The sequence below is a fragment of the Peromyscus maniculatus genome, chromosome 3, assembly GCF_049852395.1.
Source record: "Peromyscus maniculatus bairdii isolate BWxNUB_F1_BW_parent chromosome 3, HU_Pman_BW_mat_3.1, whole genome shotgun sequence".
Lineage (NCBI taxonomy): Eukaryota > Metazoa > Chordata > Mammalia > Rodentia > Cricetidae > Peromyscus > Peromyscus maniculatus.
The window spans coordinates 21,059,904-21,086,698 of NC_134854.1; the positions used below are offsets into that span (position 1 = coordinate 21,059,904).

Here is a 26,795-nt window from a genome sequence, read left to right on the forward strand (position 1 = left end):
AGTGATGATTCCTTTGACTGCCCTCATTGGATGTAAACCCCATAGAGACTTGTCATTCTTCTTAGCATCTAGAACAGTGTCTGGTACATAGTTGATACTCAGTTTAATACCAGCCAACTAAGGGAGCTTGAATGGTGGAGTATCATATCTCAGAGAGCTGTACACTTGGAAGTGGCACCAGGAGGTGATACTCTGAAATGATGGCGTTGCATCGCAAGAGTTCATGCTTCCATGGGCCACTTGGTGAGAACAGCCTGGGTCTTAGGGCCTCCGGCCACAGCCCTCTCTTCTGTGTTGTTAATTGGCAGCTATCAAGATGAAGTTCTGAGCCCCTGCTGAGCCACAAGGATTAGGATTTTTTTTTTTTTTTTTTTTTTGACACAAAGTGAGTGAACGACTCACCTTTCTGGCTCAATTTTTTCCCATGGCTCTCTGTTTCCTTCAACTTGCTTAATCCCTTCGAGACCAGTTTAGGCACCTGTTCTGCTTTTCTCTCCTTAAAGTTGGGGGATGGGCGGGGGTGGACAAGAGGAATGAAGCACCTGGCCAGGACAGAGCAGCAGGAGGACTCTGGCTGACCTGGAGCTGTGGCACCAAGGACGGCCTCAGGCAAGCTCAGGCTGGCCAATCCAGAGCTGTCCAAGCCTCTGGGCTGCAGGCCTCAGGATTGATCAGAGTCCCTGCACTTGTCCACTCTCAGTCTGTCCGTCTGTCTCAGGTTATGGCCAAGCTGATAGGGCTCACCTTTGTGGGGCTGCTGCTGGCACTCTACAAGAACCACCAGTCTTCCTATCAGTAAGTTTGGTGGGGTGAGTGGGTGAGTGGGGTGAGTGGGGTGAGTGGGTGAGTGGGGTGAGTGGGGTGAGTTGGGTGAGTGAGGTGAGTAGGTCAGTGGGGTGAGTGGGGTGAGTGAGTGGGGTGAGTGGGTGGGGTGAGTGGATGTGTGGGGTGAGGGGGTGAGTGGGGTGAGTGGGTGGGGTGAGTGAGTGAGTGGGATGAGTGGGTGAGTGGGGTGAGTGAGTGAGTGGGTGAGTGGGTGAGTAGATGAGTGGGGTGAGTGGGTGAGTGGATGAGTGGGGTGAGTGGGTGAGTGGGGTGAGTGGGTGGGGTGAGTGGGTGAGTGGGGTGAGTGGGGTGAGGGCTGCAGCCCCGTGGTCCCCACCTCTGCCAGCTCCACACCCTAAAGTAGCTCCAGGTTCTTAACAGGAAAATCCACAGATGTAGCAAACCTTCCTGACTTAGAGAATCTCAACTTGAGGCTCCACTGAGGGAGACAGACAGGAAGCCGGCTTGTGGACTGGCCCACATAGAAGCAACCATGCCCTGGTGTGGTCCACACACTCCAGTGGGTGCTGGGCTGGAGCAAGGGGCCATCATGCTCGTGAATGCTGGACTGGTTTTGCTTTGAACAAGGCATCTTGGGCAAATCATTTTGCATCTCTAACACTGAATGCTCCAATAAACCAGTTATAGTGGCATATACTTATATAGAAAATTGCCAACAAGGAGCCCAGGACTCAGTAGCTATTCAGTGGTATTTGTTCCTGCTTCCCTTGAAAGCATTTAAAAACCCACCAGGGTGTTAATGGGCAGGAGGCTGAAAATGTGTGTTAAGTTTAGGATAATCTTTCATAAGGGTTCAAAGTCTAGACACCATCCTACTCCAAAAGGCTTAGTCAATACTATTGTGTTATTTACTCTGAAGTAAAAAATTAATCAACATGGACTATTGGGATTAAACTGTTATATAATCTTATGGACTAATTAGAATTCTTACCCACAGAGTTGGGTTTTGTAAATTATTATTTCTTAAATCACAAAATATTAGGAAAGTATTTGGGCTTGAAAAGCTTGCATATATAGCATATGTTTGTGTGTGTATGGCTGTACCTGCCTATGTGTGCACCTGGGGAGGTCAGAGATGGGTGTTAGAAATCTTCTTCCATCACTCTGGACCTCATTTTTTGGGAGGGGTTTCAAGAGAGGGTTTCTCTGTGCAGCTTTGTACCTTTCCTGGATCTCACTCTGTAGACCATGCTGGCCTTGAACTCACAAAGATCCACCTGGCTCTGACTCCGGGTGATGGGATTAAAGGTGTGTGCCACCACCGCGCAGCTTTGACCTCATTTTTTTGAGGCAGGGTCTCTCACTGAAACTAGAGCTCCCTGACTGCCGAGATTGGCTAGTTAAGGAGCACCTGTCTCTGCTTTGCAAGGCGGAATTACAGGTGTACACTGCTGCATCCTGCTTTTTACATGAGTGCCAAGGATGAGAACTTAGGTCCTCATACTTCCGTAGCAAGCATCTGAACCACAGAGCCATCTCCATAGCTTGATTTGGGCTTTTGACTGCTGTACAAATCAGTTAACATTACAGACTGGGAATTGTGTGCAGAGTCTCCTGGAAGATCTCTGACAGGAGAAAGAAGGGACACAACACCCACTGACCAGAAGCTCTAAAGCCTTAACACACACGAGGATCCATGGGTCTCAGAGGTACCCAAGACCTCCCTGGATGAGCAGAGTCTCAGGCCCCAATTTCCATGATTGAATCTGATCAGTAGTACTTAGCAAATGCCCCCACTGCAGGAGATTTGTTTGCTCTGGAAAGGACACACAAACCTTGCTTTCTGGAACCAGACCCTGAGGGATGGATAATGACCTACTCCTATTTTGGAGACAATGCACCTGACCTCAGGAAGATCATGAGTCTGCCGCCCAGGGAAGAAAAGAGAAAAGATGTGACTGTGTCATATCAACACATGATGGCAAGCCCTGACCTCAGAGTAGATACAGGCTTCTTCAGAGATGGACTGTATATGGGCAGGGGTGTGGTATGCACATGAGAAGTTGGAGAGAGGTCACAGCAATCTGCTCAGGACCAGCCTGTGCCTTGAAGGATTTCCTGAACATCTGATATGGGAGAGGCAGAGAGGAAGAAACCAGGGTTCTGCTGCACCTCTGTAGTCAGTTCGGGCATGTGACTTTTCATGCTATTTATCGTAGAAATCTAGAGAATGCCTAGGACAACACAGAGCATTCTTTGAAGATGTGAGATGCTAAGAACCCCAAAGCCTCCTTCCTAGATTTGGCACCACAACATGTCAGATCTCTGTGGCCAAGCTAGCATTAATTCTTCAACATATCTCTGCTACCTCACACTCACGCTAGGTAGTATGTCCTATAGGCAATGATGGTGGTGGATTCCCAGCAACAGGGATAAGATCTCATTTCTGCAATTTCGATTTATTGTATCATGTTAATGCCAAGAAAAGTTACAAGCCTGTTTCTGTATCTGAAACTTAAGGGAAAATAACACACATCGCACTAGGATATATAAAACCGGGCACATAATGAGCTCCCTGTAATCATTCGCTTTCACAGTTGTCATAACTGTGACCTCAGAAATCCACCACACAAGTCTAGTGAATGATACTTGGTGTGTTAGTCAGACCCTTTGTGACTGTAAGAAAAACCTGAGAGAAACAAGTTAAACAAAAAAGACTTATTTTGGCTCCAGGTTTTGGGCGTTGAAGCCTGTGGGGTTTGGTTCATAGCAGGGGGCCTGCTGGAAGGAAGATCAGGATGAGGAGGTGCATCTTAGTTAGGGGCTCTCTTGCTGTGAGGAGACATCGTGACCACAGCAACTCTTACAAAGGAAAACACTTCACTGAGCTGTCGGCTTACAATTTCAGAGATTCAGTCCATTATCATCATGGCGGGGAGCATGGTGGCATGCGGGCAGTCATGGTGCTGGCCACGTCTTGATCAGATTGCAGTAGAAAAGTGACTGTGATACCGAGTGGTATCCTGAGCATAGGAGGCCTCACAGCCAGCTTCCACGGTAACACAACTTCCCCCAACAAGGCCACACCACACTCTAACAGAGCTACATTTCCTCATAGTGCCTGCCACTCCCTATGAGCCGATGGCAGCTAATTCCATTCAAACTACCACAGGATGGTAAGAGCAGGGGACAGAGAGCTACTGATCACATGATGGCCTTAATCAGAGAGAAACAACCAGAATAAAATGCTTGAGGACAAGATAGATTTTCAAGTCCACAGGCCCAGTGGCCCACTTCCTCCGACCTTGCCCACCTTCCGTAGCGTCCATGATCTTCAAAGAGTCCATTCAATTATGGATCCACGAATGCATTACTCTTATCAATTAGATCCACACCATCATGACCCAATCACTTCCCAGAGGCCCCATCTCTGAGCATTGCACTGAGACAAATGAGCATGTTGGAGATAGTTTATCTAATATTTGAATATTAGCATACTTTTTGACACTATGGCTAAGGCTTCATTGTCTTCCAGACCTGCTGGCCCCATCAGTATGTCTACACCATCTTCTCTGTCTGATGTACTAGGTTAAGAGAGCTGTAGAAGAGTTCAGCAGACGGCAGCTGAATTCCCTCCTCTGCAAGTTCTATGTTCACATTGGAAGCCACATTGGAAGTAATGTCACGTAGCATTACTCACCAATTTAAAAATGTAGAGGGAGCAACAAGACCAAAAACTAATTATTAAAAAGCAGCATGATAAGAGAGAAACATTGGTAGACATTTATGTCATGAGAGGTCCATGAAAACGAGCGAAGGAGCTCCTGATCCCATCACCAAAGACCACAGGAGGCTATGGACGGCAGAAACAAGCTGTAGATGAGGAAAAGGACAGTCAAAGTGAAGTAAAAAGTGTAGGCTAATGAAAAGGGTATGAAGGAGAAAGGAAACAGAGTGCTTTGAATCTTGAGATTTGATATCCCATCTCTGTTGTACCTTTTAATTAATGGGTCACATCTGAATGGCCTGGTGTTTGATGTTTTCACATATAGAACAAGGAAAAGGAGTGTGTGTGTGTGTGTGTGTGTGTGTGTGTGAGAGAGAGAGAGAGAGAGAGAGAGAGAGAGAGAGAGAGAGAGAGAGAGAGAGAGAGAACTAGAGACAGAGTGAGAGAGGATGCTGTAGAGATTGAACCCAGGATCTTGACTATGCCAAGCAAGTCCTCTGCCTGAGCTATACCCCCAACTTGGAAAACATGAATCTTTATTTTGAAAAGTGCTTGAAGGATTAAATAAGGAAGTGTGTGTAAGTGACCTTAGCATGGGGTTTGGCACGCAGTAGCCTTCATAAAGAAATCCAGACAAATGAGGAATGCTTGACAGTACACGGAAGCACCTGGGCCCCACAGTGCCACCATAGCTTAAGAGTCTAGTGTTCTTTGGCAGGGAGTCAGTGTCTATTTGTACAGAAGAGCTCACAGCAAAGTTTATGTGATTTCTGGATGGACTTCAGAGGCTTCAGAACCAGGGACACAACTCTGACATTGAACTTTATTTATGAGATCCAGAACACTTGTCCTTGACCAGCCATTTCCTAATAATGTAAGAGTGGCCACAGAGCTCACAGCTAGACACAGGCTTGCAGGTGGGTGAGGGTTCCGATGCACCTCTGTCTCTGAAGTGGTGTCGTCTGTAAACCGTGCCCAGTGAGAGGCTGAAGGCAGCCTGCATGTTTGTCTCCCAATTTTGGCTTAGCCTCTTCTTAACTGGTTAATCTTAGCCATCCGTAATGAGGGAAAAGAATACCGGAGAGGGGTGTTTGAGAGTTAAAAGGGGCGCATGCAGGACCGGAAGTGTGCCGTCAATGACACCCTGTTGGAATCTGGCTTGGTTGGACTATAAGTTGGCACCCAGAGTAACTGGGTGAAGACCTCCTCTCTCCTTGCCTGCTCTGGGCTCCGACTCGCTGTGACGAGTCTGACGAGAACAGCTGAGTCAGTTGGCTTCTCTCTGTCTGGTGTAAACCGATGTTCTTAATGGGCCTCGTGAGCCAGAGACCACCTTACTCTTCTTGTGTGCTTCGACTCTAAACATCACTGGCTCCTTCCACAGGTTTTAACCCATTCAATGATTTCACATGCTTGAAGTTCTTCTTTGTGACTCACTTTGCCTTGTGTTCTTAATATCTCGAACCTGTCCTTTGTCCTTTATTGAGGCACTCTGTAAACATTCACTGTCTGTTCCCCCCAAAAGTGTTTTTCCTAGTGGCAGGTCACAATATCAGTGTGGGAAATCATGATCAACATTTTTAGATTGAGTGGAACTGAAAAAACAAAACAAAACAAACAAGAAACCCCTTAAGAACTAAGAACATACCACATGGGGCCCGAGATACAGCTCAGAGGTAAAGCGTTGCCTCTCATGTGCGAAGCCCCAACTTCAAGCCCTACCAGAGGAGAAGAAAAGCATGTATTCTAAGGATTAGGAGGATTATGTTGTGAAACTTGTTTCGTGTGTGTGTGTGTGTGTGTGTGTGTGTGTGTTGTTGTTGTTGTTGTTGTTGTTGCTGTTGTTTTTAGGTATGTGCACAGACACTGTCTGCATCATCTAAAATGCTTTTCCTAATTCGGCTCTCAGTCTGAAAAGCTGGTAATCCATCGCTGTATCACTTTTCTTTCATTTCATTATCATAAGCTTTTATGATGACAATGTCAAATTGTAGTCCAGCGGCGTTTTGTTTTTTTCAATTTTCCATTTCTGACATGCTCCTTAGATTCCCAAGTCACAGGACAGATCCCAACCTTTCCTGAGCTGATTCCTGTCACTGAGAGAGCACGGCCTTCCAGCACGCCCTGCATTTCTCATCTGTGTCTGCTTCTCTCTCCTCCGTCCCTGTGGGTTTCCGTTCTGGTCCTGCACTGGGGCAAACTCAGGTGCTCTCACAGAGGAGAATACTGGACTGCACTGCACCTCGTTGGTCCAGACTGTCCTAGACTCTGGGATTGACAGCCACTAACACGAGGGTAGAAATATCTCAGCTCTTTTTTCTGAAGAAAGGACACACCCTCAGTTCTTACTATCCTTTGCATTTGCAGTCACAGTGAGGACATTTTATATAGTGACAGTGTTTATTCACTCCTGGCTCATCTTCTGTGAGACTAAATTGCCAAGAAGGTAAGAAGAGAAGCTCCCAGCTCATCGCCAGCCAACTAAAATCGCCAGGGACTCTGGGATAATTGTCACTACTTAGCAAGGCTGTCCTAGGTCGTTTGTTCTAGAAGCTGCATAACTTGTTGTCTGGCTTTCCCGGCTGTGCCAACATTGTGGTCTGCTTCTCCCAAATGCCACAGCAATGGCCTTGCTCTGTTAAGGAGCCTGCTGGTGCTTCATTCTCACATCTGTTCATTTTTCCTTCGTCCTTCACTCAAATATTCCCCATGATGCTTATGTCCTCAGATTCAGTAAATTGTTTCTTTTCCTCTGTTTACATATATGTATAAATATGTAAATATGTATGTTTACATAGAGGTGCTTGCCCACATGTGTGATGCCTTTTTGCATGCTGTCCTTGAAAATGACTTTCTGAAGTTATAAATAGTTTTAAAAACACACCTGCATTTTCATATCTAAAAAGCAAATACCTCATCAGGACCCTAGAGCCTGACAGAATAGAAAATACATATTCCTGAGTTATGTGGAAGGTATTCCCATTTTAATGTAAGCATTTGGAATTGCTTGTATTTACTATATAGTTTTCAAATATTTGACTGATTTGGAACTATGAAGTAGCATATGTACTTAGAGTCTAGATGTTTAGAGAAATAGCAAGCTCTTCCTACGAGAAGCTCCCGAACATCAGTGGCGTCAACTGGAGTTCTGCTGTCAGTCAGTCTAACTTCCCACAGCGGAATTCAAGTGCAACTGATGAAATAGTTCCCGCCAAAGTGCACAGAGTCTGGAGAACACCACGTGCCTCTTTATGCATCTGTCCTCCTCTGCACACAACTGCCCTCTGTGTTGTACCTCGGGGTCCTCACTGGTCTTGAAGAATCACAGCTGCTCAGGGATACTAACTCAGGGGGGGTACCCAAGGCAAAACACAGTTAAGGAGAACTTTGTGGACTTACTTTTGTACCTCAACTCTACCTTCTGAATCTTTTATGTATATTTTATTCTTTTCTCCCTTCTAGAAGAAGATTAAATGCTCTCCGTGAAGTAACTCCTGTAGACCTTCCCAACTGCAATTTAGTTAAAGGAGTCGGTATGTATATAGACAAGGAAGAGCCAGATTTCAAATGCAAGGATATTATCTCACTATATATTTTATTAATGCTCCAGTTCAGTTTGGTCCAAAATTACAACACTGAATCAAGAGTGTAATACAGAGTCAGGAGTTGCTTACAAATGCCTTGCACTTTGACTTTTGACCTCACACATGTATTACCAAGATGCTTCCATTTTTATTGGATTTTGTTTGGTCTACAGAACAAAAACTATATCCAGAACTATAGTTTCATGGCAACAAAACCCAAGGAGCTGGCAAAAGGGAGAGGAAGGAAAAAGATTAAAGCCTAAAATAAAGAATGATTTTTTAATGAACGCTCTCACAGGCAATTACCACAAGGCTTTTTCATGTGCCCCTTCTTTGATTGTTGGCGAGGAGACTCTTTTCCAGAACTTCTCAGCAGATTTCCCCTTAGATCTCATTAGGCAGAACTGGGGGACAGCCTGATGTTTAGCTGCAAAGGAAGCCGGGAAGATAATTACTGGTGTCCATCCTGGGAGGCAAGACCTGTCAGCAAAGATAAAAAGGTGGAGGAATAGTAACCCCTGGTAACCAACTCAGAGCATCCCAGAGCTCAAGTGTGCATCTTGTTTCAACCAACCAGCTAGCTTTGTTAGTGGAGGTCAACTCATTTGAGATCCATGCTTTTGCTGTATTTCGGTAGTGGTTGTTGGTTTCTGCTTTTAGAATTATTTGTCTGAGATGATGATAGTGCAGAAAGTGAGTCAAGAAGACTCATTTAGGTAGGATTCTTAAACATGAGCAGATATCTTACAGCACAACACTTTTTCCTGGAAAGTGTAATATCGTTGTCAAATATCCCTGAGTATCTGAAAAATATACACACCCATTAAGTATCTAACTACAAAAGCAAATACTTTATTTGTCTCTGTATTAAGTGAAAAATTTTAAATTTAAATGTATTTAAGGGGTAACTCACTTGAAAAGATATTTTATTGGTATTTATACTTAGCAAGTACATGCTACCAACTATCAGCAAAATATCCCCACCTAAAAACAAAAATTTTGGAATTTCTTGTATTTCTAACATAATTTTCAGATGTTTAATTGATTTGGAACTATGATGTACTTGGAGTTTATGAGTTAAGAAGTTCAGGCTAATACCAACTCTTTCCAAATAATCAAATGTTTTATATTTTGTGAGTTTCCATGGACTCACAAATATATATGAGAGATCTTGACTCTGAGATAAAGAACCATCAATTTGAAGCAAGTATATGAAGTGCAAATTGTCATTGTGCTTGTTGATGATATTAATATTCTTTAAAATTCCACATAGTCAAGCCAGGAACAGTGGCACATGTCTATCATCCCATCACTTGTGAGGGTCAGCCTCAATTTACAAAGTGAGTTCAAGGCTAGCCTGGGTTACATGAAACTCTGCAAATAAATATAAAATTCTTTTTTTGTTGTGGTTTTGGTTTTTCCAGACAGAGTTTCTCTGTGTATCAGCCCTGGCTGTCCTAGAACTCGCTTTGTAGACCAGACTGACCTCGAACTCACAGAGATCCTCCTACCTCTGTCTCCCAAGTGCTGGGATTAAGGGCATGTGTCACCACCACCTGGCTAAAATTCATTCTTTAATGTTCATATGATCACATTCATCAATTTGAATGAAAGGAAAGATTCATTCTGAACCTGGCAAACAGGAGCTCATATAGAGACCCATTTTCAAGCGAGAGGAGATAAGCAGAAGGATTATGAGCTTCCTGCAAAACTTTGAAACAATCTATCTTTCTGTTTCCGTCCTGTAGAAACAGGTGCTGAAGACTTAGAGATCCTCCCTAATGGACTGGCTTTCCTAAGTACTGTGAGTGTTTGCTATTTTACTGTGTTCTAGAACATTTTCTGGGACTGGCAATTTAAGTTTTCCTTAGGCCTTCTGTAGAGCAGTGTCCACTTTCAAATGAGATAGGCGATCACCTTACTCTCTCATAGAGCGGATGTGAGGTGTGTAGGGGATAACCATAAAGGAGCCCTTGGCTTCCAGAGTGGGCCTGTCATACAAGTCAGCCAGTTAAAAGGTGGCCCTGTGGTCACCTGTGGCCCAGAGCAGTTATCATGGACACACATATCAATCAACATCTCTCGGCTCTTGAAGTATCTGTGATATGCCTGCTTTTTCTCCATTGTTTTTTTAAGGGACTAAAATATCCTGGAATAAAAAGTTTTGATCCCGATAAGCCTGGAAAAATACTTCTGATGGACTTGAATGAGAAGGACCCAGCAGTGTTGGAATTAGAAATTACAGGAAATAAGTTGGATAAATCATCATTCAACCCTCATGGAGTTAGTACATTCACAGATGAAGGTAATATTGAATAAAAAAGATGTAAAAGGTAAAAGTATGCCAAACAATGAATACTTCTCATTCTATGAAAGGCTAGTCATGAATAATTTTTATGGGTTTTGCCTTACCTCCTGTTTTAAGTAAGCAATACTAAAATCATTTCAATGCCTGGAAATGCTAAATATCTCAGATTTGTAAAGCCACTGATTTCATAGACTAGTAGTATTCACATTATGTCTATAAAATAATTATATATTCAGCTTTAACTGCAATAGGCTTCCCATGTCGAACAATCGGAAGATGCAAGCATCTGCAGCCAGTTTTTCCAGCCCCAAATCATTGCTATGGTAGACACAGTGACACCTCTTTCTGGCACCGCTTTCTCAGCCCATCCCTGGGCGCTCTCTTCACTGTTCAGAAGCTCGTCTTCATTCGATGCTTCCTGCTGCACCTGTTCCCCCACCCACGGTGTCATCACTCACTGCCTTTCCCTGGGTGCTTGGTGCCATTTCCTTTGCAGTATGGTAATTCTCAAAGTCGGGTACACACAGAAACACCTGGAAATGTAAAAATCCCAATGCACAAGCTTCAGCCCCAGAGAATTGAATTCTGCTGTCTTGATGGTGGCTGGGGCAATGGTTAAGACTTGTCCAGGGGACAAAAATGTTCATTTATGCTCTTTGTCTCTATTCCCTCCTCCCCTTCTTCCCTTCCCCCTCTCTCTCCCTTTCTTCCATCCTTCCTCCCACCTGACTTTTTTCTATTACCCACTTTTGCTTTCAAGAGCATCACCCTTACCTGATAATCCAGCTTCTGTGAGCATCATCCGCTCTCCCTGACAGCATCCCCCTAATCAGTCACTGTAACTCTTTGAGAGTTCCTCATAGTCTCAGTTCAACATTTTGCTGCCTCTTTACTTCCCTCATCCAGACATTTCAAACTAGTGTCACTGTCTGTGCCTATATTCTAGGAGAATATCCCCAAATATGTGCTATCAACATTATTTTCCCTTTAGATGTTCAGTCCCATGCTGAAGGATCTTCCTAGATACTTCCATTTCTGTTCCTCTCCTATGACCACTTTAAACTAAAAATGTCAAAAAAATGATTATATACGTGTCTGTGTGTGTGTGTGTGTGTGTGTGTGTGTGTGTGTGTACTTGTCAATGATCTTTCACCCAACCTTTGCCATTTTATTTCCCTAAACATTTTAGGTGCAAAGAAATATAGTGTTTGGCATGTGTATACTTTTAAAAGTAAAATTGGTGTAGTATTCCCAAACTCTTTGGTAGGTGGCTTTCCCTTCCATCACTGGAGCCAGGCTTCTTTTGTGCCTGCATTTAGACCCACTTTCAGGGCTCTCGGGATTGGGCTGTGTGGGAGTCCTGAGCACTGACCCTTTGCTTGTATATAAGGAGGTGTTTTCACCTTTTTACCTCTCTACAAGCAGTTCCAGGGTGACACTCTTCTAGCACATGGATCATCTATAAACATTTTGGGGATCAACTTCTAAAAGTAGAATCTCTGTATAGAATATAAATCCTGGTTTAATCCCCACATTTATGTGATGTCTGACTTCCTTGCTCTTCAGCTGTCCCCAGGGCTTTTGATGTGCCCTGTCAAATGCCTCTCGTGTCCTTTCCTGTCCTTTTGTGGTCAGTGTTATTCTGTTAACATGGATGCTCCTCTTTCTGAATGGGGTTCACTATTGACTATATCAAGGACCTCTTGCCTCAGAGCTTCTGCAGATTCTCTTCCCTCAACTTGGAATATTATTTCTCCAGATCTCTGCACAGTTTCCTCTTGTTTCATTTAGCTCTCTGCTCTAATATTATCCTGTTGGAAAGAAGGTCCCTAACTGCTATGAAGAAGACACTACATTACCCTCTAGTTCTTTATCCTATGACAATATTCCTTTGTAGTATCCAAACTTAACACCAATGAAAAATACATGCTTGTTGGATGCGTCAATCAAAAATATCTGAGCTGGTTTTTTTGTTCACATCTGCTAAACAGTGTATCACTTTCCTTTAAATACCAATTTGATGATGTCAGAGTTTTCCAGAGATACTCCACTGCTTCCTCTTCTTGCCCTCCTCTTCATCATCCTCCTCCTCTTCTCCTTGAGACCCGTTCTTACTCTGTAGCCCAAGAAGCAACTCTCCTGCCTCCACCTACTAGGATTAGAAAGTGAGTCACCACTCCCTTCTCACTTCTTAGGCCAGTAGCCTGGCATCACATTTCCTCTGGCCATATCTTCTTTACCACTTGGAGCACTTTCTTTCATGCCCAAAGTCTTTCGTCTCGCTCTCGCTCTCGCTCTCGCTCTCGCTCTCGCTCTCGCTCTCGCTCTCGCTCTCGCTCTCGCTCTCGCTCTCGCTCTCGCTCTCGCTCTCGCTCTCGCTCTCGCTCTCGCTCTCGCTCTCGCTCTCGCTCTCAGACATTCTCCCTGAGGCATTTGCCATCTTCCACTGTGGAAATTACATGTGAGTTGGCCATCTGCTGTGGAAATTACACACAAGCTCACCATCCATTGTGGAAATTCCACGCAAGCTCACTGTCTAGTCCAGTTCTCACACCCTCAAATCCTTTTACCTCAACTTTGTATCCCAGGAAGATCACTTGAACTATCAAAGCTTAACAAGCTGTCTGGAATTTCAGCGCTGGTGATGTTCGTTCTGAAGTCTGGGGCTTTTTCTCTCTCCTGTGAAGTTGTGAGTCTTCAGAGGTTGTCACTACTTTTTCCTTTAGCCACTTTTCTTAGGAGCAATCACAAACGCTTTTCTCTACAAAGATGAAAATATTCCATCTGCCTGACATCCTAAGTACTAGTTGGAGGTGGGATGAAATTGCTTTGGGGAGAGGGAACTGACAGCTGAGAGCTTCGATAATGCTTCAATTTTTGTTTTTCATCTCCTCTCAGATAATGCCGTGTACCTACTGGTGGTAAACCATCCAGACTCCAAGTCCACTGTGGAGGTGTTTAAATTTCAAGAAGAGGAAAGATCACTTTTGCATCTGAAAACCATCACACATGAACTTCTGCCTAGGTACTGCAGTGCCTTATATGTACAGGTCCCTTGATGGTGGAAGATGGCTCACTTACATTTAGCTTTTGATCTGGGCCAGGGCAGATCCCACTCTTCTGAATGTTCTTCTTCAGAACGTACTGAAACCCTGTGAGCCTAAGAGCAGGCTCATTCCCTTCTTCCCTCACCTACCGTGTTTTGGGTGGTCACTATAGCTTAGCTGCCATCCTCAGGATCTCTATCAAGCCATTCCAAGAAATTAAAAAACAAAACAAAACAAAACAAAACTGCTTCTTTACAAGACCAATCTCAGATGGTAATGTTCTTTCCAGTTAGATATACAAGAGAAGATCCCAAACTCAGTGCATCTTAGACATTACACAGCATCTACTAGTGGTGTGTTGTACACTATTTAGACTAATACTAGTTTCCATGCTAGATCCCTGGACAATATAACACATGAGAAAAATACACACCCGAGGATATCAATTCTTGCCCACCCAACACAAAGTCAACCTCACTTAGCCTATGAAAAGAGCCAATGGACCCCTTGATAGATTTAAGATAATCTAATATCATCTCCCCAATAACTTTTATTATGGTTTTCTAGAATTCTAGCACCTTCTTGTATAATTTAAGAACAGCATTCATCCACCTTGGTTTTTTTGTACATTTAGATCTGTACTTGTTGCAGGCCCCTGGCAAAGTCTTGGCATCCGATATGCTCTGTTTTACCTGGGAATCCCCTCTCCTACCTCACTCAGCAGGTGTGATGATGAGGAAACAGAGTATGAAACAGTTAGATTACTAGATAAAGCTTGACTAACTAGTTATTGGCCAAGTAGGGACCAAAGCCCAGGGTTTCTGCATACCTAGGATGAGATCAAATGGAGAGCATCAGTTAGAGGTAGAATTTTTATTTATACAACAAGTGTATTTCAGGAGATGGGGTGTAGCTCAGTTGAAAGAATACTTGCCCAACATGCACAAAATCCTGGGTTCAATCCCTAGCACTACATACAGCAGGCGTGGTGGTGCATGTCTGTAATCCCAGCCATTGGGAGCTCATGGCCATCCTCAGCACATAAGGATTTTGAGGTCAGGCTGAGATACAGGATATATATATTCTCTTTAAAATTATATATATATATATATATATATATATATATATATATATATATATATAATTTTAAAGAGAGAATGAGGCCTTCAAGTATCTGAAGAGCCCAAAGGATATTCAGGGAAGACATGTAAAATGAAGAAGCTGAGGGAATGATGGCATCAGACCAACAGAAGGAGCCTCAGCTAGAAGTCGAGTGGTACGCAGACGGCCTTAAACATGTGGTTTATTGACTGTTTGGGAACAGCTTCTTAATTTGACATTATTATGACGGCACATGTGGATTTAACTGTTCTTGAGGCCTGGCCTATCTGTGCAGTTGCCTACAAGCTCAGCCATTAATACAGCTGGGATTGGCTTGAAGTCAGGGCTAGCACTCTGACTCACAAGAAATCATGACAATTATTATTATTATTATTATTATTATTATTATTATTTACTCACCAGTGTTTCCAGTTTTGCAGAACAGGGATTTGTTTTCTGGGTCAGGTGTGAAAATATTGTGGACTGGGAGCACAGAACAAAGAACCAGACCACAAATAATCAGAGTGCCATAGTCAACTAGAATTTGGCTCTTTCTACCCAAGGATTAGTCATGCACGTTTGTAGCTTTGTATTTTAGGGTTGTTTATAGTATTAATATTCGAATTACTAAACCTGTAATAAGCTAATCATGTTAATAACAACATCACGACTTTTATTATTGGTCCTTTATGTATGCCAGACACGATGGCAAGGCCTTTATACTCACTGTTCCATTTCATCTTTGCCCGACATGCCAAACTACAGAAAGAACACCGAGTTTCAGGAAGTGGCTCAAAGTTGGGTGACATGCTGTGGCCCCACGTTGTGACCATAGCACACAGGCTCAGATTCAAACAGCACATCAAATTTCAAAGCTATTGCTCCAAACCGCTCCCATCTGTTCCTTTTCCATGGAGAGCTGCATACTAATTTCTAAACTCTGCTTTTAAAAAGAGAAATAGGAGCAGCTTGTCAGTTTTTGTCCGAAACCTGCATAGACTCATCATACCTCCATGGACGTTTTCCACTGTGGTAATAGTAGCTGCTGCTGCTGGAAGACTGGGTGAGCCTGGCTCCAGCAAAGCTGACAGCTCTGTCTCGTTGTAATTCCCACCGTGATTCCACAGTTGAGATTCCGACCACAGGCTTTTCTAATGAGCTGTGTGAGTTGGAGGGGGAAATCGTTTAAGCTCTCTTTACAGATGAGAAACTGAGGCGCTGTGTACCATCTCACTCACTCCTGAGCCCCGGCTGCGTCAGAGCCGACGCATTTGCTGTTACGCGCTCTGCAGCAGAGTAAAGATCATTTTCTCTCAGATCATGGCCCCAGGGAACTTCTGTCACCTCAATCAGCAAGGAATGACTCACTTATGTGTTTGCTATTGTACCTATTAAAGCTGAAAAATAGACTCATATATCTTATGTTTTCAGCATCACAGAGACAGAATCCTAATCAGAAAGAAAAGAGCCAAACATCCCATTTCTGAACATTCTTGCTCATGGACTCATTCCGTTAAGAGGCATGAAACTTCACGGCAAATGATAGAAGAGGCCATCATCCTTCGTTCCCTGATAAGGAAACTGAGGCCATAACATACAAAAGGATTGACTCTCCCTTAGATCACACAGCTAATAAGGCTGGAACCACAGTGCTACCAGATCAATGTTTTTACTCCCTGTTACAATGGGCAAGCCATTGGAATTACAGGAGTCAGTGTCATGTATGCTGAATCATCTGCCCTGCTTATGATCTCTGGCTTAATTCAATATTTACAGAACACACACACACACACACACACACACACACACACACACACATACACACACACAAACACACACATACCCTACAGCATTACATTTACACTACAGCTAGTATTATTTTCATGTCTCAGTATTAATAATCAGATCTTATTATCCTTGGAGATTGGCTAGGACTGATGTCACAGTGATTCTGGGCTATCCCTGTTGGTGTGAGGACTCCATTCCATATTTTGACTTTAAGGGTAGACTTTAATAACTTCCATTGTCTAATCCTATAATGTGTACTATCTTTCTGTGTATAATTGTGTGTATTTTTAATTGCAGTATCAATGATATTGCCGCGGTTGGACCTGAGAGCTTTTATGCCACAAATGATCACTATTTTGCTGACCCATACTTAAAGTCCTGGGAGATGTACTTGGGTCTGTCATGGTCCAATGTTGTTTACTACAGTCCTGATAAAGTCCAAGTAGTAGCAGAAGGATTTGATTTCGCTAATGGCATTGGCATTTCCCCTGATGGCAAGTATGTGTGTCTTCTGTAACACAATGGGCTTATTTGGATTCTCCCCATACAGCTTTAGAACATAGTCTTTTCCTATGTAATATGATTATCTGTTGTGCTATGTTAGTAAGATGAGAATGTAAAGCATGACACTGGTTCCCTCAACAGGACCTCTTAGTTTCTTAGTTACTTTTCTATTGCTGTACAAAAGACACCTCAACTAAGGAAATTTATAAAAGGAAGCATTTAATTGTGGGCTCACAGTTCTAGGTGAGTCTATGACCAGCATGGCAAGAGGCAGGCAGGCAGGTATGGTGCTAGAAAAGTAGCTGAGGGCTCACTTGTTGAGACCGAACCCACAAGGTGTGTGTGTGTGGGTGGGTGGGTCTTGCTGAGAATGCCACAGGCCTTTTAAACTTCAAAGCCCAAGCCCAGTGACACCTCTTCCAACACATCTCCTAATCTTTCCCAAACAGTTCAACCAACTTTTAAACAACCATTTAAATATATGAGCCTATGGGGACCATTCTTGTTCAAACCACTGACCGCACTTCTTGTTCAAACCACCGACCGCACTTACCATATGAAAGAATGCAACTATTGTAATGTAGTCTACTACCTCATGTTGGTTTTGCAACAAACAGTTCACAGATCACTATTGGTCTGGGCACCACAGTTTGGGTAGCATTGATGAACATATAAAATCCGTCCATCATCCATCTATACTCTCCCTCATCTTCTTGTATCAAAAATTTCAGAGCATCAGTAACAAAAAAAGTAACATGGGCAGTTTTCTGTTGTTCATATCGTCTCTAATCCTCACAGAAGACAACTAGCACACCACTTCTCTCATTGTTCTAGAATATACTGTGCTTAGTCTCATCAAAAATCTTTATGGTGTAAAGTGTTATACCTTGTGCAAATTACTGAACTCATGTTTGGATCAGGCTCAGAACAGGAAGAGAGAAAGACTTCTTTGCATTGAGGCCAAACCCTTGTCTTCTCTCGTACTTTCTTTGGCCTGAAACAGAAGACCATCATTAAGAGGGTTTCCCGATGCTCCCCAAAGCCTGAACTTACTATCTTTTGACACAAAGAACCTTGGGCTTGCCACTGGGTTAACAAGTCAGAGGCAACAATGTACAAGGCAAATATAAAGAGCAGATGTTAGCATTACATTTCTTCCCTGCTGATAAAGGATGAACACCTTGCCACCTTAGGGAATGACTTTCCAGTGATTAAATGCTTCATGCCCTATAGACTCATTGAGTTCTTTAGAGTTGAGTTTGCTTTGAGATGAATTTGATTTTCTAGTTTCTAAGCAAAGTTACACCCCAAGATGAGTTCTCACAACTCACCTCTTGGCGTCACTCCAAGCACTTTGATGGAGCTCTTTCTTCTTTGAAGGCATGTCTATATAGCCGAATTATTGGCTCACAAGATTCACGTGTATGAAAAGCATGCTAATTGGACTTTAACTCCATTGAAGGTAAGACGTATTAACACTGTAAGTTTGCAGAGTGATAATTAGATTCTAATTGATTTGTGAAATTAAAAGTGAGGAGAAAGGAATTCTCTAATTGGAGTGGGTGAGAAGCAATTTTTCACTTATTTATTAAGAGCCATCAGTGCCATCGTGTGTTTGTTGTTCACTTTTGCTCCCGGCAGAGTGGGAACAGCAACCTAGGCATCTCACACAGGAAACTCTGAGACTTTCTGTTCCAGAGAATTTTAAGATGGGTTGTTTCCCAGGTCCCTTCCTTATCTGCATCTACTTCTTTTCTCCTTCTCCTTCTCTCTCTCTCTCTCTCTCTCTCTCTCTCTCTCTCTCTCTCTCTCTCTCTCTCTTTCTCTCTCTCTCCCTCTCTCTGTCTTTCTTTCTCTCCCTCTCTCTCTCCCTCCCTTCTTGGAGATAGAGATGCCAAGAAAAGCATCTCCACTTGTATTTCACAACCAGCTCCCCTCTGCTCCAGCCACATTCTCACAGTGGCTACATGTGACCTGGCTACTTCCAGATGTGCTGCATTGCCACCTCTCCTTTCTCCAGCTGTTCCGAGGGATCCAGCTGCAGACTCTGAGCCCTCGTCTTCCTGGTATCTGTGGCCCTCTCATCTCTTTCACTTCTTACTAATACGGTACTTCAGTGAGACCTTCCCTAAAGACCTGAACTACCAACCTGCTCCCTGCTCCCCACCACAGGTCTTGACTTCTTGCTGGCTTTATTCTTGCCTTCAGTTTTCATTCCATCACACTGCACATCTTACTAGTCTTCTTTACTCTCTATATGATCCACCAGGGCAGATTTTTTTTCTGTTTGTTACTGGAAGAGTTCCTAACATCTAATAAGCATCCAGCAAACATGTGTTTAATTACTATGGTGGGGTTGGCTGCATATCAGGGCTTCACCTTCTGCCCCCTACTAATTCTGGTCTAGGCTAAAAGTTTTCGTCAGAAAGTGTACCGCACAAAGGGGAAGAAGGGAGACTTACGTAAACAGAACATTACGAAGTGGCCCCTGTCCCTGCGGAACCACAAGACACCATGCCGCCAACACCCATGCCCACCACATGAAGTGCTGTCACTGCCAATTGCATGCCTGTTACTGTCACCATGTCCCAGGGACTGTCACAAGGGACCTCACTCAGAGAAAATTGCCTCAAAGCAACATCAAATCCAACATCGTGTTTGACATTAAAAATCATCGGCAGAGCTAGTTTAATATTAGCTGCAGAGAAATGAAATTTCACACACTCCAACTGGCTTAGGGAATAAAAGCAAACCATGCTTATAACAACAGATACCTCTGCAAGGTGAAAGTTAAGGAATTTTGTAATAAAACCCAATTCAATATACACTCAACACGGAATGTGAGGGCTTTGCTCCTGTAGGGTCGGGCGCCAGATGTGGCTTCCACGTTTGGTGCCGGAACAGGACTCTCTCTCATCATTATAATCAACCTAGCAGAAGCCACCTTGTCAAATGCAGTGATACTCATTCTTTGGGGGGGGGGATTATGTGAATTAACATTAGTTTAGTAATATTTTAGAATGCCAAGAGATTTGAAGAACTTGTTGTGGATAATGATCAAATCTGTGATGAAGGTGAATGGTGTATGTCCAGTGCCAAGTGTGGTGTAATCATACACTGGAACCGTATTCAGTTTTACAAAGGAAGGATACAAAATGGATGAAACTTAAGACATTATGCTAAGTGAAGTAAGCCAAACGTAAGAGGACAGAGAGCATGATTTTACTTATTTGAAGTACCTAGGGCCAGGCATGGTGGCTCACACCTGTAATCCAGCATTCGGGAAGCTAAGACAGGGAGACTCCAAATTAGAAGCCACCTTGAGTTATATAGCAAGACCTTACCCCCAAAATAAGATAATTAAAATAAGTTTAATATTTTAAACTCACTGGAGCAACAGAATGGTGGTTACCAGAAGCTGGGAAATGAGGAATGATGACCTATTGGTTGCAGAGTTTCTCTTGGGACAATTCCAAGTTCTAGAGATGGCTAATCGTGACAGTTACACAGACATGTGCCTGTACCTGATGCTGCTGAATTGTCCTTTTAGAGATGGTTATGATGGCAGGGAATATGTTACCTGCATTTTACCATAGCAAAACGAATTCTGTTCCCAAGACTCTAAGACTAAGAATTAGCCACAGTGCAGTCAACTGGAATTCTCAAAATACTGGAGTGTTAACATGAAAAACCAAAACCAGCTCCTTATTTAGGGCATTCCTTTTAGGTGGTCCTGGGGATTGCAGAACCCAGGCCCTGGTAGGGAAAGGGTCAAGAAAGGGGAGAGCACTTTCCTGCTGAGCTACCTCACCAACATGCCCGTGTCTTATTTAGACTTGAGTATCTTCCACATGTCTTTGTGGCAACGTGAGATGAGATGTAGATATCCCTTGCAATTATATTATCATTATTGTTGTTATTATTATTATCATTATTATTATTATCATTATTGTTGTTATTATTATTATCATCATCATGGGTAGGTATTGAATATTTACACGACAAGAGTTCATTTCTGGACCCAGAGCAGCGTGCCTGGTAGATGCCGGCTGGTCCTCGGCAGGAGCTCTGTCTGTCTAGTCCTCTCACTCCAGGTGCTGAGCTGCGTGCCTCGCAGCCTATGTGGTAACTGCAGAGTGGATTGGCTCCTAGGCCTCAGGCCCACTCTTACCTCTACGGATGTTCTCAGCAGGCTCCTGTCCACCATGGAATTTACCAGTTGCAAAGTCCCTGCTCCATGCTAACAGCAGAACACTAGCTAACACCTCTTCCTCACTTAAAGAAGCTAATGTAAGCCTGTAAAGGAGAAAGCTGGCCCTGGGCGGATGGCTCCTGGGGGCTGGAGAAAGCCAGGAGTAGATTTTGACCTGGGACTGCTTGCTCAGCCACTTCCTGTAGTAGTTAATGCTGCCTGTTTCCAGGCTGAAGGGTGACAAGCCTCGCACAGGGAGAGGGAGGCTCTGCCAGGTCGCTGAGCCCTCTAATCCCTTCGTGGACATGTGGGGACAGCTCTCATTTTGAGAGGAAGTGGAGGGCAGTAGCAGCACATCGCGGTTGCCTACCCACGCTCAGGCCTTTCCGGAGAGTCACGACCAGTGATTTCCAGGGTCCCTGGGTACTGAATCTGTTGGACTCAGAAGTACACGAGCAAATATTGTTTCTCCGGTGAGAGTTAGAGGTAAACAAATAGATGGGATTTCTTCCCCGGCGAAGGCAGCCAGGATGATGAATGGTGGAATTAGGGATCGTTGCTGTTATTTATGACGCCAGTGCACAGCCAGGACAACCATCTGTGCGGTGATCATGCATTTGCAGCTTAGATTTAGAGAAGAAACAGCAAAAAGAGCAGGGAGCTGAATCACTTCAGGAAACGAAAGAACAAACTTGCCCTCAACTTCAAGAGAAGAATTACACCCTAGGTGATCATTTCTTCCCTGGGTACACAGCCTATGATTAGCCATGAAGGAACTTATATTGCCTCCATTATCTTCCTCAGAAATGAATCTACATTCATTGTTTGTTTTTGGAATATTTGTAAACATATCACATGCACATGCCTCTTTAGAAAGAATGAATTTATCCTGCACTTTATTTTATTTTATTTTTTTAGGTTCATGTGCAAATGATTTCATTTAACTCTTAAGAGTCAGTCTTTGTTTTGTAAATCATCCCCTGCCCCCAGCTTGTCTTTGAACCCAGCACAATGCTAACGTTGACAGAAGGCCAGATGCATCCCTTCAGTGTAGCCGAGGTGGGAGGAATTGTATCCCTGGGAATAGCAGTGTGCTGGCCTGCAACAGAACAGCCTCTGGCCAGCTCTTCCTATTTACCTTGGCAGGTCCTCGACTTTGACACCCTTGTGGACAACATCTCTGTGGATCCTGTGACAGGGGACCTCTGGGTTGGTTGCCATCCCAACGGGATAAGGATCTTCTTCTACGACTCTGAGAAGCCTCCCGGCTCCGAGGTTAGTCTGCATGATGAAGTGGACACAGGGGCTGGCTGTAACTTGTTGCTGGAGGGCTTCTCTCCAGGTTCCCCAAGCCCCGCAGTCCCACAATCCACTTATAAAATAATCACTCAGACGCTTGTATCACTTATAAACTGTATGGCCGTGGCAGGCTTCTTGCTAACTGTTCTTTTATCTTAAATTAACCCATTTTTATAATCTATACCTTGCCACGTGGCTGGTGGCTTACCGGCGTCTTTACATGTTCTTATCCTGGCGGTGGCTGCAGTGTCTCTCCCTCCTTCTTCCTGTTTCCCCAATTCTCCTCTCTCTTTGTCCCGCCTATACTTCCTGCCTGGTCACTGGCCATCAGTGTTTTATTTACATAGAGTAATATCCACAGCAGTAACTGCTGTTTTTCAACTGAAAACCAAATTCTTACTTGTATGTGCAAATACCAGAGAGCACATGGACAGATGATCCAGGTTCTCAGAGGTCAAAAGGGCTTGTGGAGGTGTTCTGGTGGGAGTCCAGAAAGGGCACAGGTAGTTCTTTACTGCTTGGTAAATTTTTTTTTTTTTAAAAAGGTGTGATTTCAGTATAGGGACACAAATAGGAGCTGACACAATAACACAGGGCTGTGTGTGTGTGTGTGTGTGTGTGTGTGTGTGTGTGTGTGTGTGTGTGTGTGTTCGCAGGAAATGGCCGCCAAAGGCAGAAGAAGGGAATGAATACTCTGTTGGGAGTGTAGCTCAGCACTTATCTAGAATGTGTGAAGCACTGGGATTGATCCCCTTGCACTGGCAAAATAAAAACAAATAAAATGAACATACACAGAGAGAGAGAGAGAGAGAGAGAGAGAGAGAGAGAGAGAGAGAGAGAGAGAGAGAGAGAGAGAGAGTGAGAGAGAGAGGTGTTTCAAGGAAGGTGGGCACCTTGCTGAGAATTTAACCAGCTAGAAGTCATCCAGGGGGAAAAAGGCTGGGGTTGGGGAACTACCTCAGATCCTCAGACCCTCCAAGTGTGCAAGAAGCCAAGCTGGAGAGGCCCCTCCATGCAGGCCTTGATGCAAGTCAGGGCCTAGAGAATGTGGGCCTGAAGGGCCGTGTTAAGGACATCCAGCTATTGGAGGAACTCACTACTGATATAAGGGCTAGATGGTGCCCACATCCTTATTTCAAACTTGGAAATTCAGACTAGTTTAAAAAAATACAGTGGTGTCACACAGCTGGGCTGTATCCATTTGTTATCCATTCCCCACATAACTTTCCCTTACCTGGCATCAGTACCCCATCCAGGGCATCACTACAGCTTCTCTCAATATCTATGATGGACTATGTCTGTGACTCCTATGGGTATAAAATCCATAGATGCTTAAGTCCCTTATACGAAGTTATGTGGTATGATAACATGATTTATGCATATCCATCCTTCTGTATACTTTGTGTGTGTGTGTGTGTGTGTGTGTGTGTGTGCGTGCGCACCACACACACATACATAAGGAAGCCAGAAGTCAATGCTAGCTATCATCTTAACTGCTTCTTCACCTTACTTTTTGAGACAGGGTTTCTCACAGAACCTGGAGCTTGCCAGGTAGCTAGAAGCAAGCCAGGGATCTCCTGTCTCCACCTCCCCAACACTGGGATGACAAGGTCAAGTTTCCATGTCCAGTTCTTTATGTGGTGCTAGGGGTCTGAACCCAAGTAGTCAGGTCGGCACAGCAAGTGCTCTTACCTACAGAGACGTCTCCTCGGCCCCTCCTACACAGTGTTTGTTTTTGTTTCTCAAAACAGGGTTTCTCTCTGTAGCTCTAGCTGTCCTGGAACTCACTCTGTAGACCAGGCTGGCTTTGAACTCACAGAGATCTGCATGGCTTTGCCTCCCAAGTGCTGGGATCAAAGACATGTGCCACTGCTGCCCGGCTCCTCTCCATATCACTTAAAATACCTAACATACTGTAAATGCAATATAAATAGCTCTACTGACTTGTTTAAGGGATAGTAAATAAGTTTTTACTTGATATACATGTGTGTATAACACACACACACACACACACCTCCCCCTATATATCTGTATTGAAAGAAGTCTAATATTAATGGCTCCCGACCCTATTATCTCCAAATTTACAGGAAATTATGATTGTGTTTGTTATTATCAATCTTTTTGTCTTTTGGTAGACTTTCACTATTAGGCTTGCTCAGCTGTATTTTAATAGAATTGAAGAAATGTATGCTGCGGGGTGTTCAGTATATAAAACTGAGCAGAATCTTCAGTTCTAATTGCTCTTGCTTATTAGCTCATTTGGTTGAACATGGGTCCTTTGCTCTACCAAGGATTTGGTTTGGTCTTCTGGAAAAAAAAAACAATTTCTTTCTAATGATGAATTTGATAAGGGAAATAGAATGTAATAATTTGAATGCACTATCTAGTGCCCTGCCCCCATAGATCAACTTCTTATGAACAGGAGGCTTATTAAACTGAGGTGCATCCTGAACTGTTAATAATTTGTAAGTAACATGTTAACATTGCAGCAATCTCCTAAGACATGTATCTTTGGTGCTAGCTATATTAAAAAGTCATTTGGACCTGCCCATTGATCCTTTGATGCCAGGCCTTGGCTTCCCTAGCCTGCTACAGTGGGTCTTCTGTGATATAGGTTCCTTTTCTCCAAGTCACAGTATTTTATCATTGTCAAAGAGAATTTAGAAGTAATTTGGTCTCGCCCATCTAATTCTCCAGTGAAGGCACAAATGGGAAAGGAAAGCCCTAAGACTTGCTTGACCCACGTCCCTTGCCTCAGTAAGACACCCTCCATATTCGGTTTTGTTGTATAGAATTGTTTTATTACCCCAAAGGACCAAACACTAGCTATACCATATGGTGCATTTAACATGAACTGAAATACATGGTCAGTAATAATGTAACTCAATTTCTCAGTTAAGAAAAGGAAATAGGGCTGGAGAGATGGCTCAGCCGTTAAAGGCTAGGCTCACAACCAAAAATATAAGAAAAGGAAATAAAACTTAAAAATCTTTTCTACTTAGAGGCAGGACCTGAAACTCAAAAGAGTGCGTAAGTATGCTACAGATAGGTGGCTTCTTGGGTCAGACTTTCAAGTTTCTTTATCTACATTGTAAAATCAGACATCTGAAGGCATAGTGGTGCATATGCACCTATGATACCAGCACTCAAGAGCCTGAGGCAGGGAGTGCAAGTTCAAAGCCAGCCTCAGATATGTACAAAGACTGTCTCATAGGTAATCAACCAACAGACCAAATAATCAAATCATGACTCCCCACTAGCCCCCAAACAAAATTTCAGTGTCCAAAATAGGAGCATCCACGGTCCTAATTTATCTGAAAACACACAGAACAGGCCTAATGCCAGTCAGACAACTATAAAACTACTGCTCACTCCCCTCCCCCATACTACCGTGTTCCCTGCCCTAAGGTCTCGTATCCAGGCTGTGTTGCTTACCTATATGCCCTACCTTACCCGTGTGTTCATATGCTCGCTACTGTTGTTAAAGATCATGTAGCCAAAACTTGACCAATCACATGTGAGGAAAGAGCTATCTTAGATAATTTTAGAATAGAACACAATTATAGGAGATAATGTGGCTAAGGGGGGAAAACTACAAGTTTAAAGCTGATTTAAAGGACTAAACAAAAAAATATTAACTTCATCTTATTTCTTTGATAGGTGATTCGAATCCAGAACATTCTATCAGAAGAACCTAAAGTAACTGTAGTTTATGCAGAAAATGGCACAGTGTTGCAAGGTACTACAGTTGCCTCTGTGTACAAAGGAAAACTGCTTATTGGCACTGTGTTCCACAGAGCTCTTTACTGTGATCTGTGATAAGCTGATTGCACCACACCATGGACAATGAGTCCATTATTTCAATTGTTTTCCATATTGAAGGTGCCTATCACAGTGATCTCTGCTGACCAATGAATGTTGACATTAAACTTAGAAGGTGTGGGAGTGTTTACTGGCTACAGATGTGAACAGCAAAGGTTTCTTTAAAGTTAGTCTTGAACTACTTGAAGACTTCATTTATCAATAAAAACTCTTTCACCAAAATGGATAAATCTGTCAAGTCTATATAACTTGTGTTATGATTTGAAGATGAACTGTTCCTACTGGCTCGTATGCTCTATGTTTAGTCCACTGGGGGAGGGATTTCTGGAGGTGTTGGGAACTTTAGGAGATAGGACCACACTGATGAAGTATGTCACTGGGAGGGCGGGCTGCCTCTCTGCTCCTCTCTGCTTCCTGTTGGCCGTGAGGTGAGCCCCCACCGGCTCCTGGGGCTGAGTTGCAAGCCAAGAGACAGTGGAGTCAGATGTGGACTGAGCCCTCCAAAATAAGTTTTTTTCCCTTTTAGTTATACCAGGCTGTTTGTCGCGGCATTAGGAAAAATCAGTAATACCTTGTATGTAATTCCAAACACACTTTCCTTGTAACACACACAATCCCTGAAAACCTGTGCATGTAT

The 26,795-nt window shown here is 43.5% G+C and overlaps 1 protein-coding gene across 1 annotated transcript; it reads left to right on the forward strand.

The window, feature by feature from the left end:
- The first annotated feature begins 512 nt into the window (after positions 1-512).
- Pon1 (paraoxonase 1) lies at positions 513-26,388 on the forward strand. The gene is made up of 9 exons (XM_006986868.4): positions 513-795; positions 7,976-8,046; positions 9,846-9,901; positions 10,234-10,402; positions 13,304-13,430; positions 16,639-16,839; positions 18,226-18,307; positions 22,184-22,312; positions 25,997-26,388. Exons 1-9 carry the CDS (start codon positions 722-724, stop codon positions 26,153-26,155), a joined length of 1,068 nt encoding a protein of 355 aa, XP_006986930.1. The 5' UTR covers positions 513-721; the 3' UTR covers positions 26,156-26,388.
- Positions 26,389-26,795: the final 407 nt, after the last annotated feature.

What these genes read in the sequence shown, in the direction of transcription:
- Pon1 (XM_006986868.4), top strand. Translation starts at nt 722, where the DNA reads ATGGCCAAGCTGATAGGGCTCACCTTTGTGGGGCTGCTGCTGGCACTC. An exon ending in CAATTTAGTTAAAGGAGTCG is followed by an intron (nt 8,047 to 9,845) that starts GTATGTATATAG and finishes TCCGTCCTGTAG; the next exon opens with AAACAGGTGCTGAAGACTTA. An exon ending in GGACTTTAACTCCATTGAAG is followed by an intron (nt 18,308 to 22,183) that starts GTAAGACGTATT and finishes TTACCTTGGCAG; the next exon opens with GTCCTCGACTTTGACACCCT.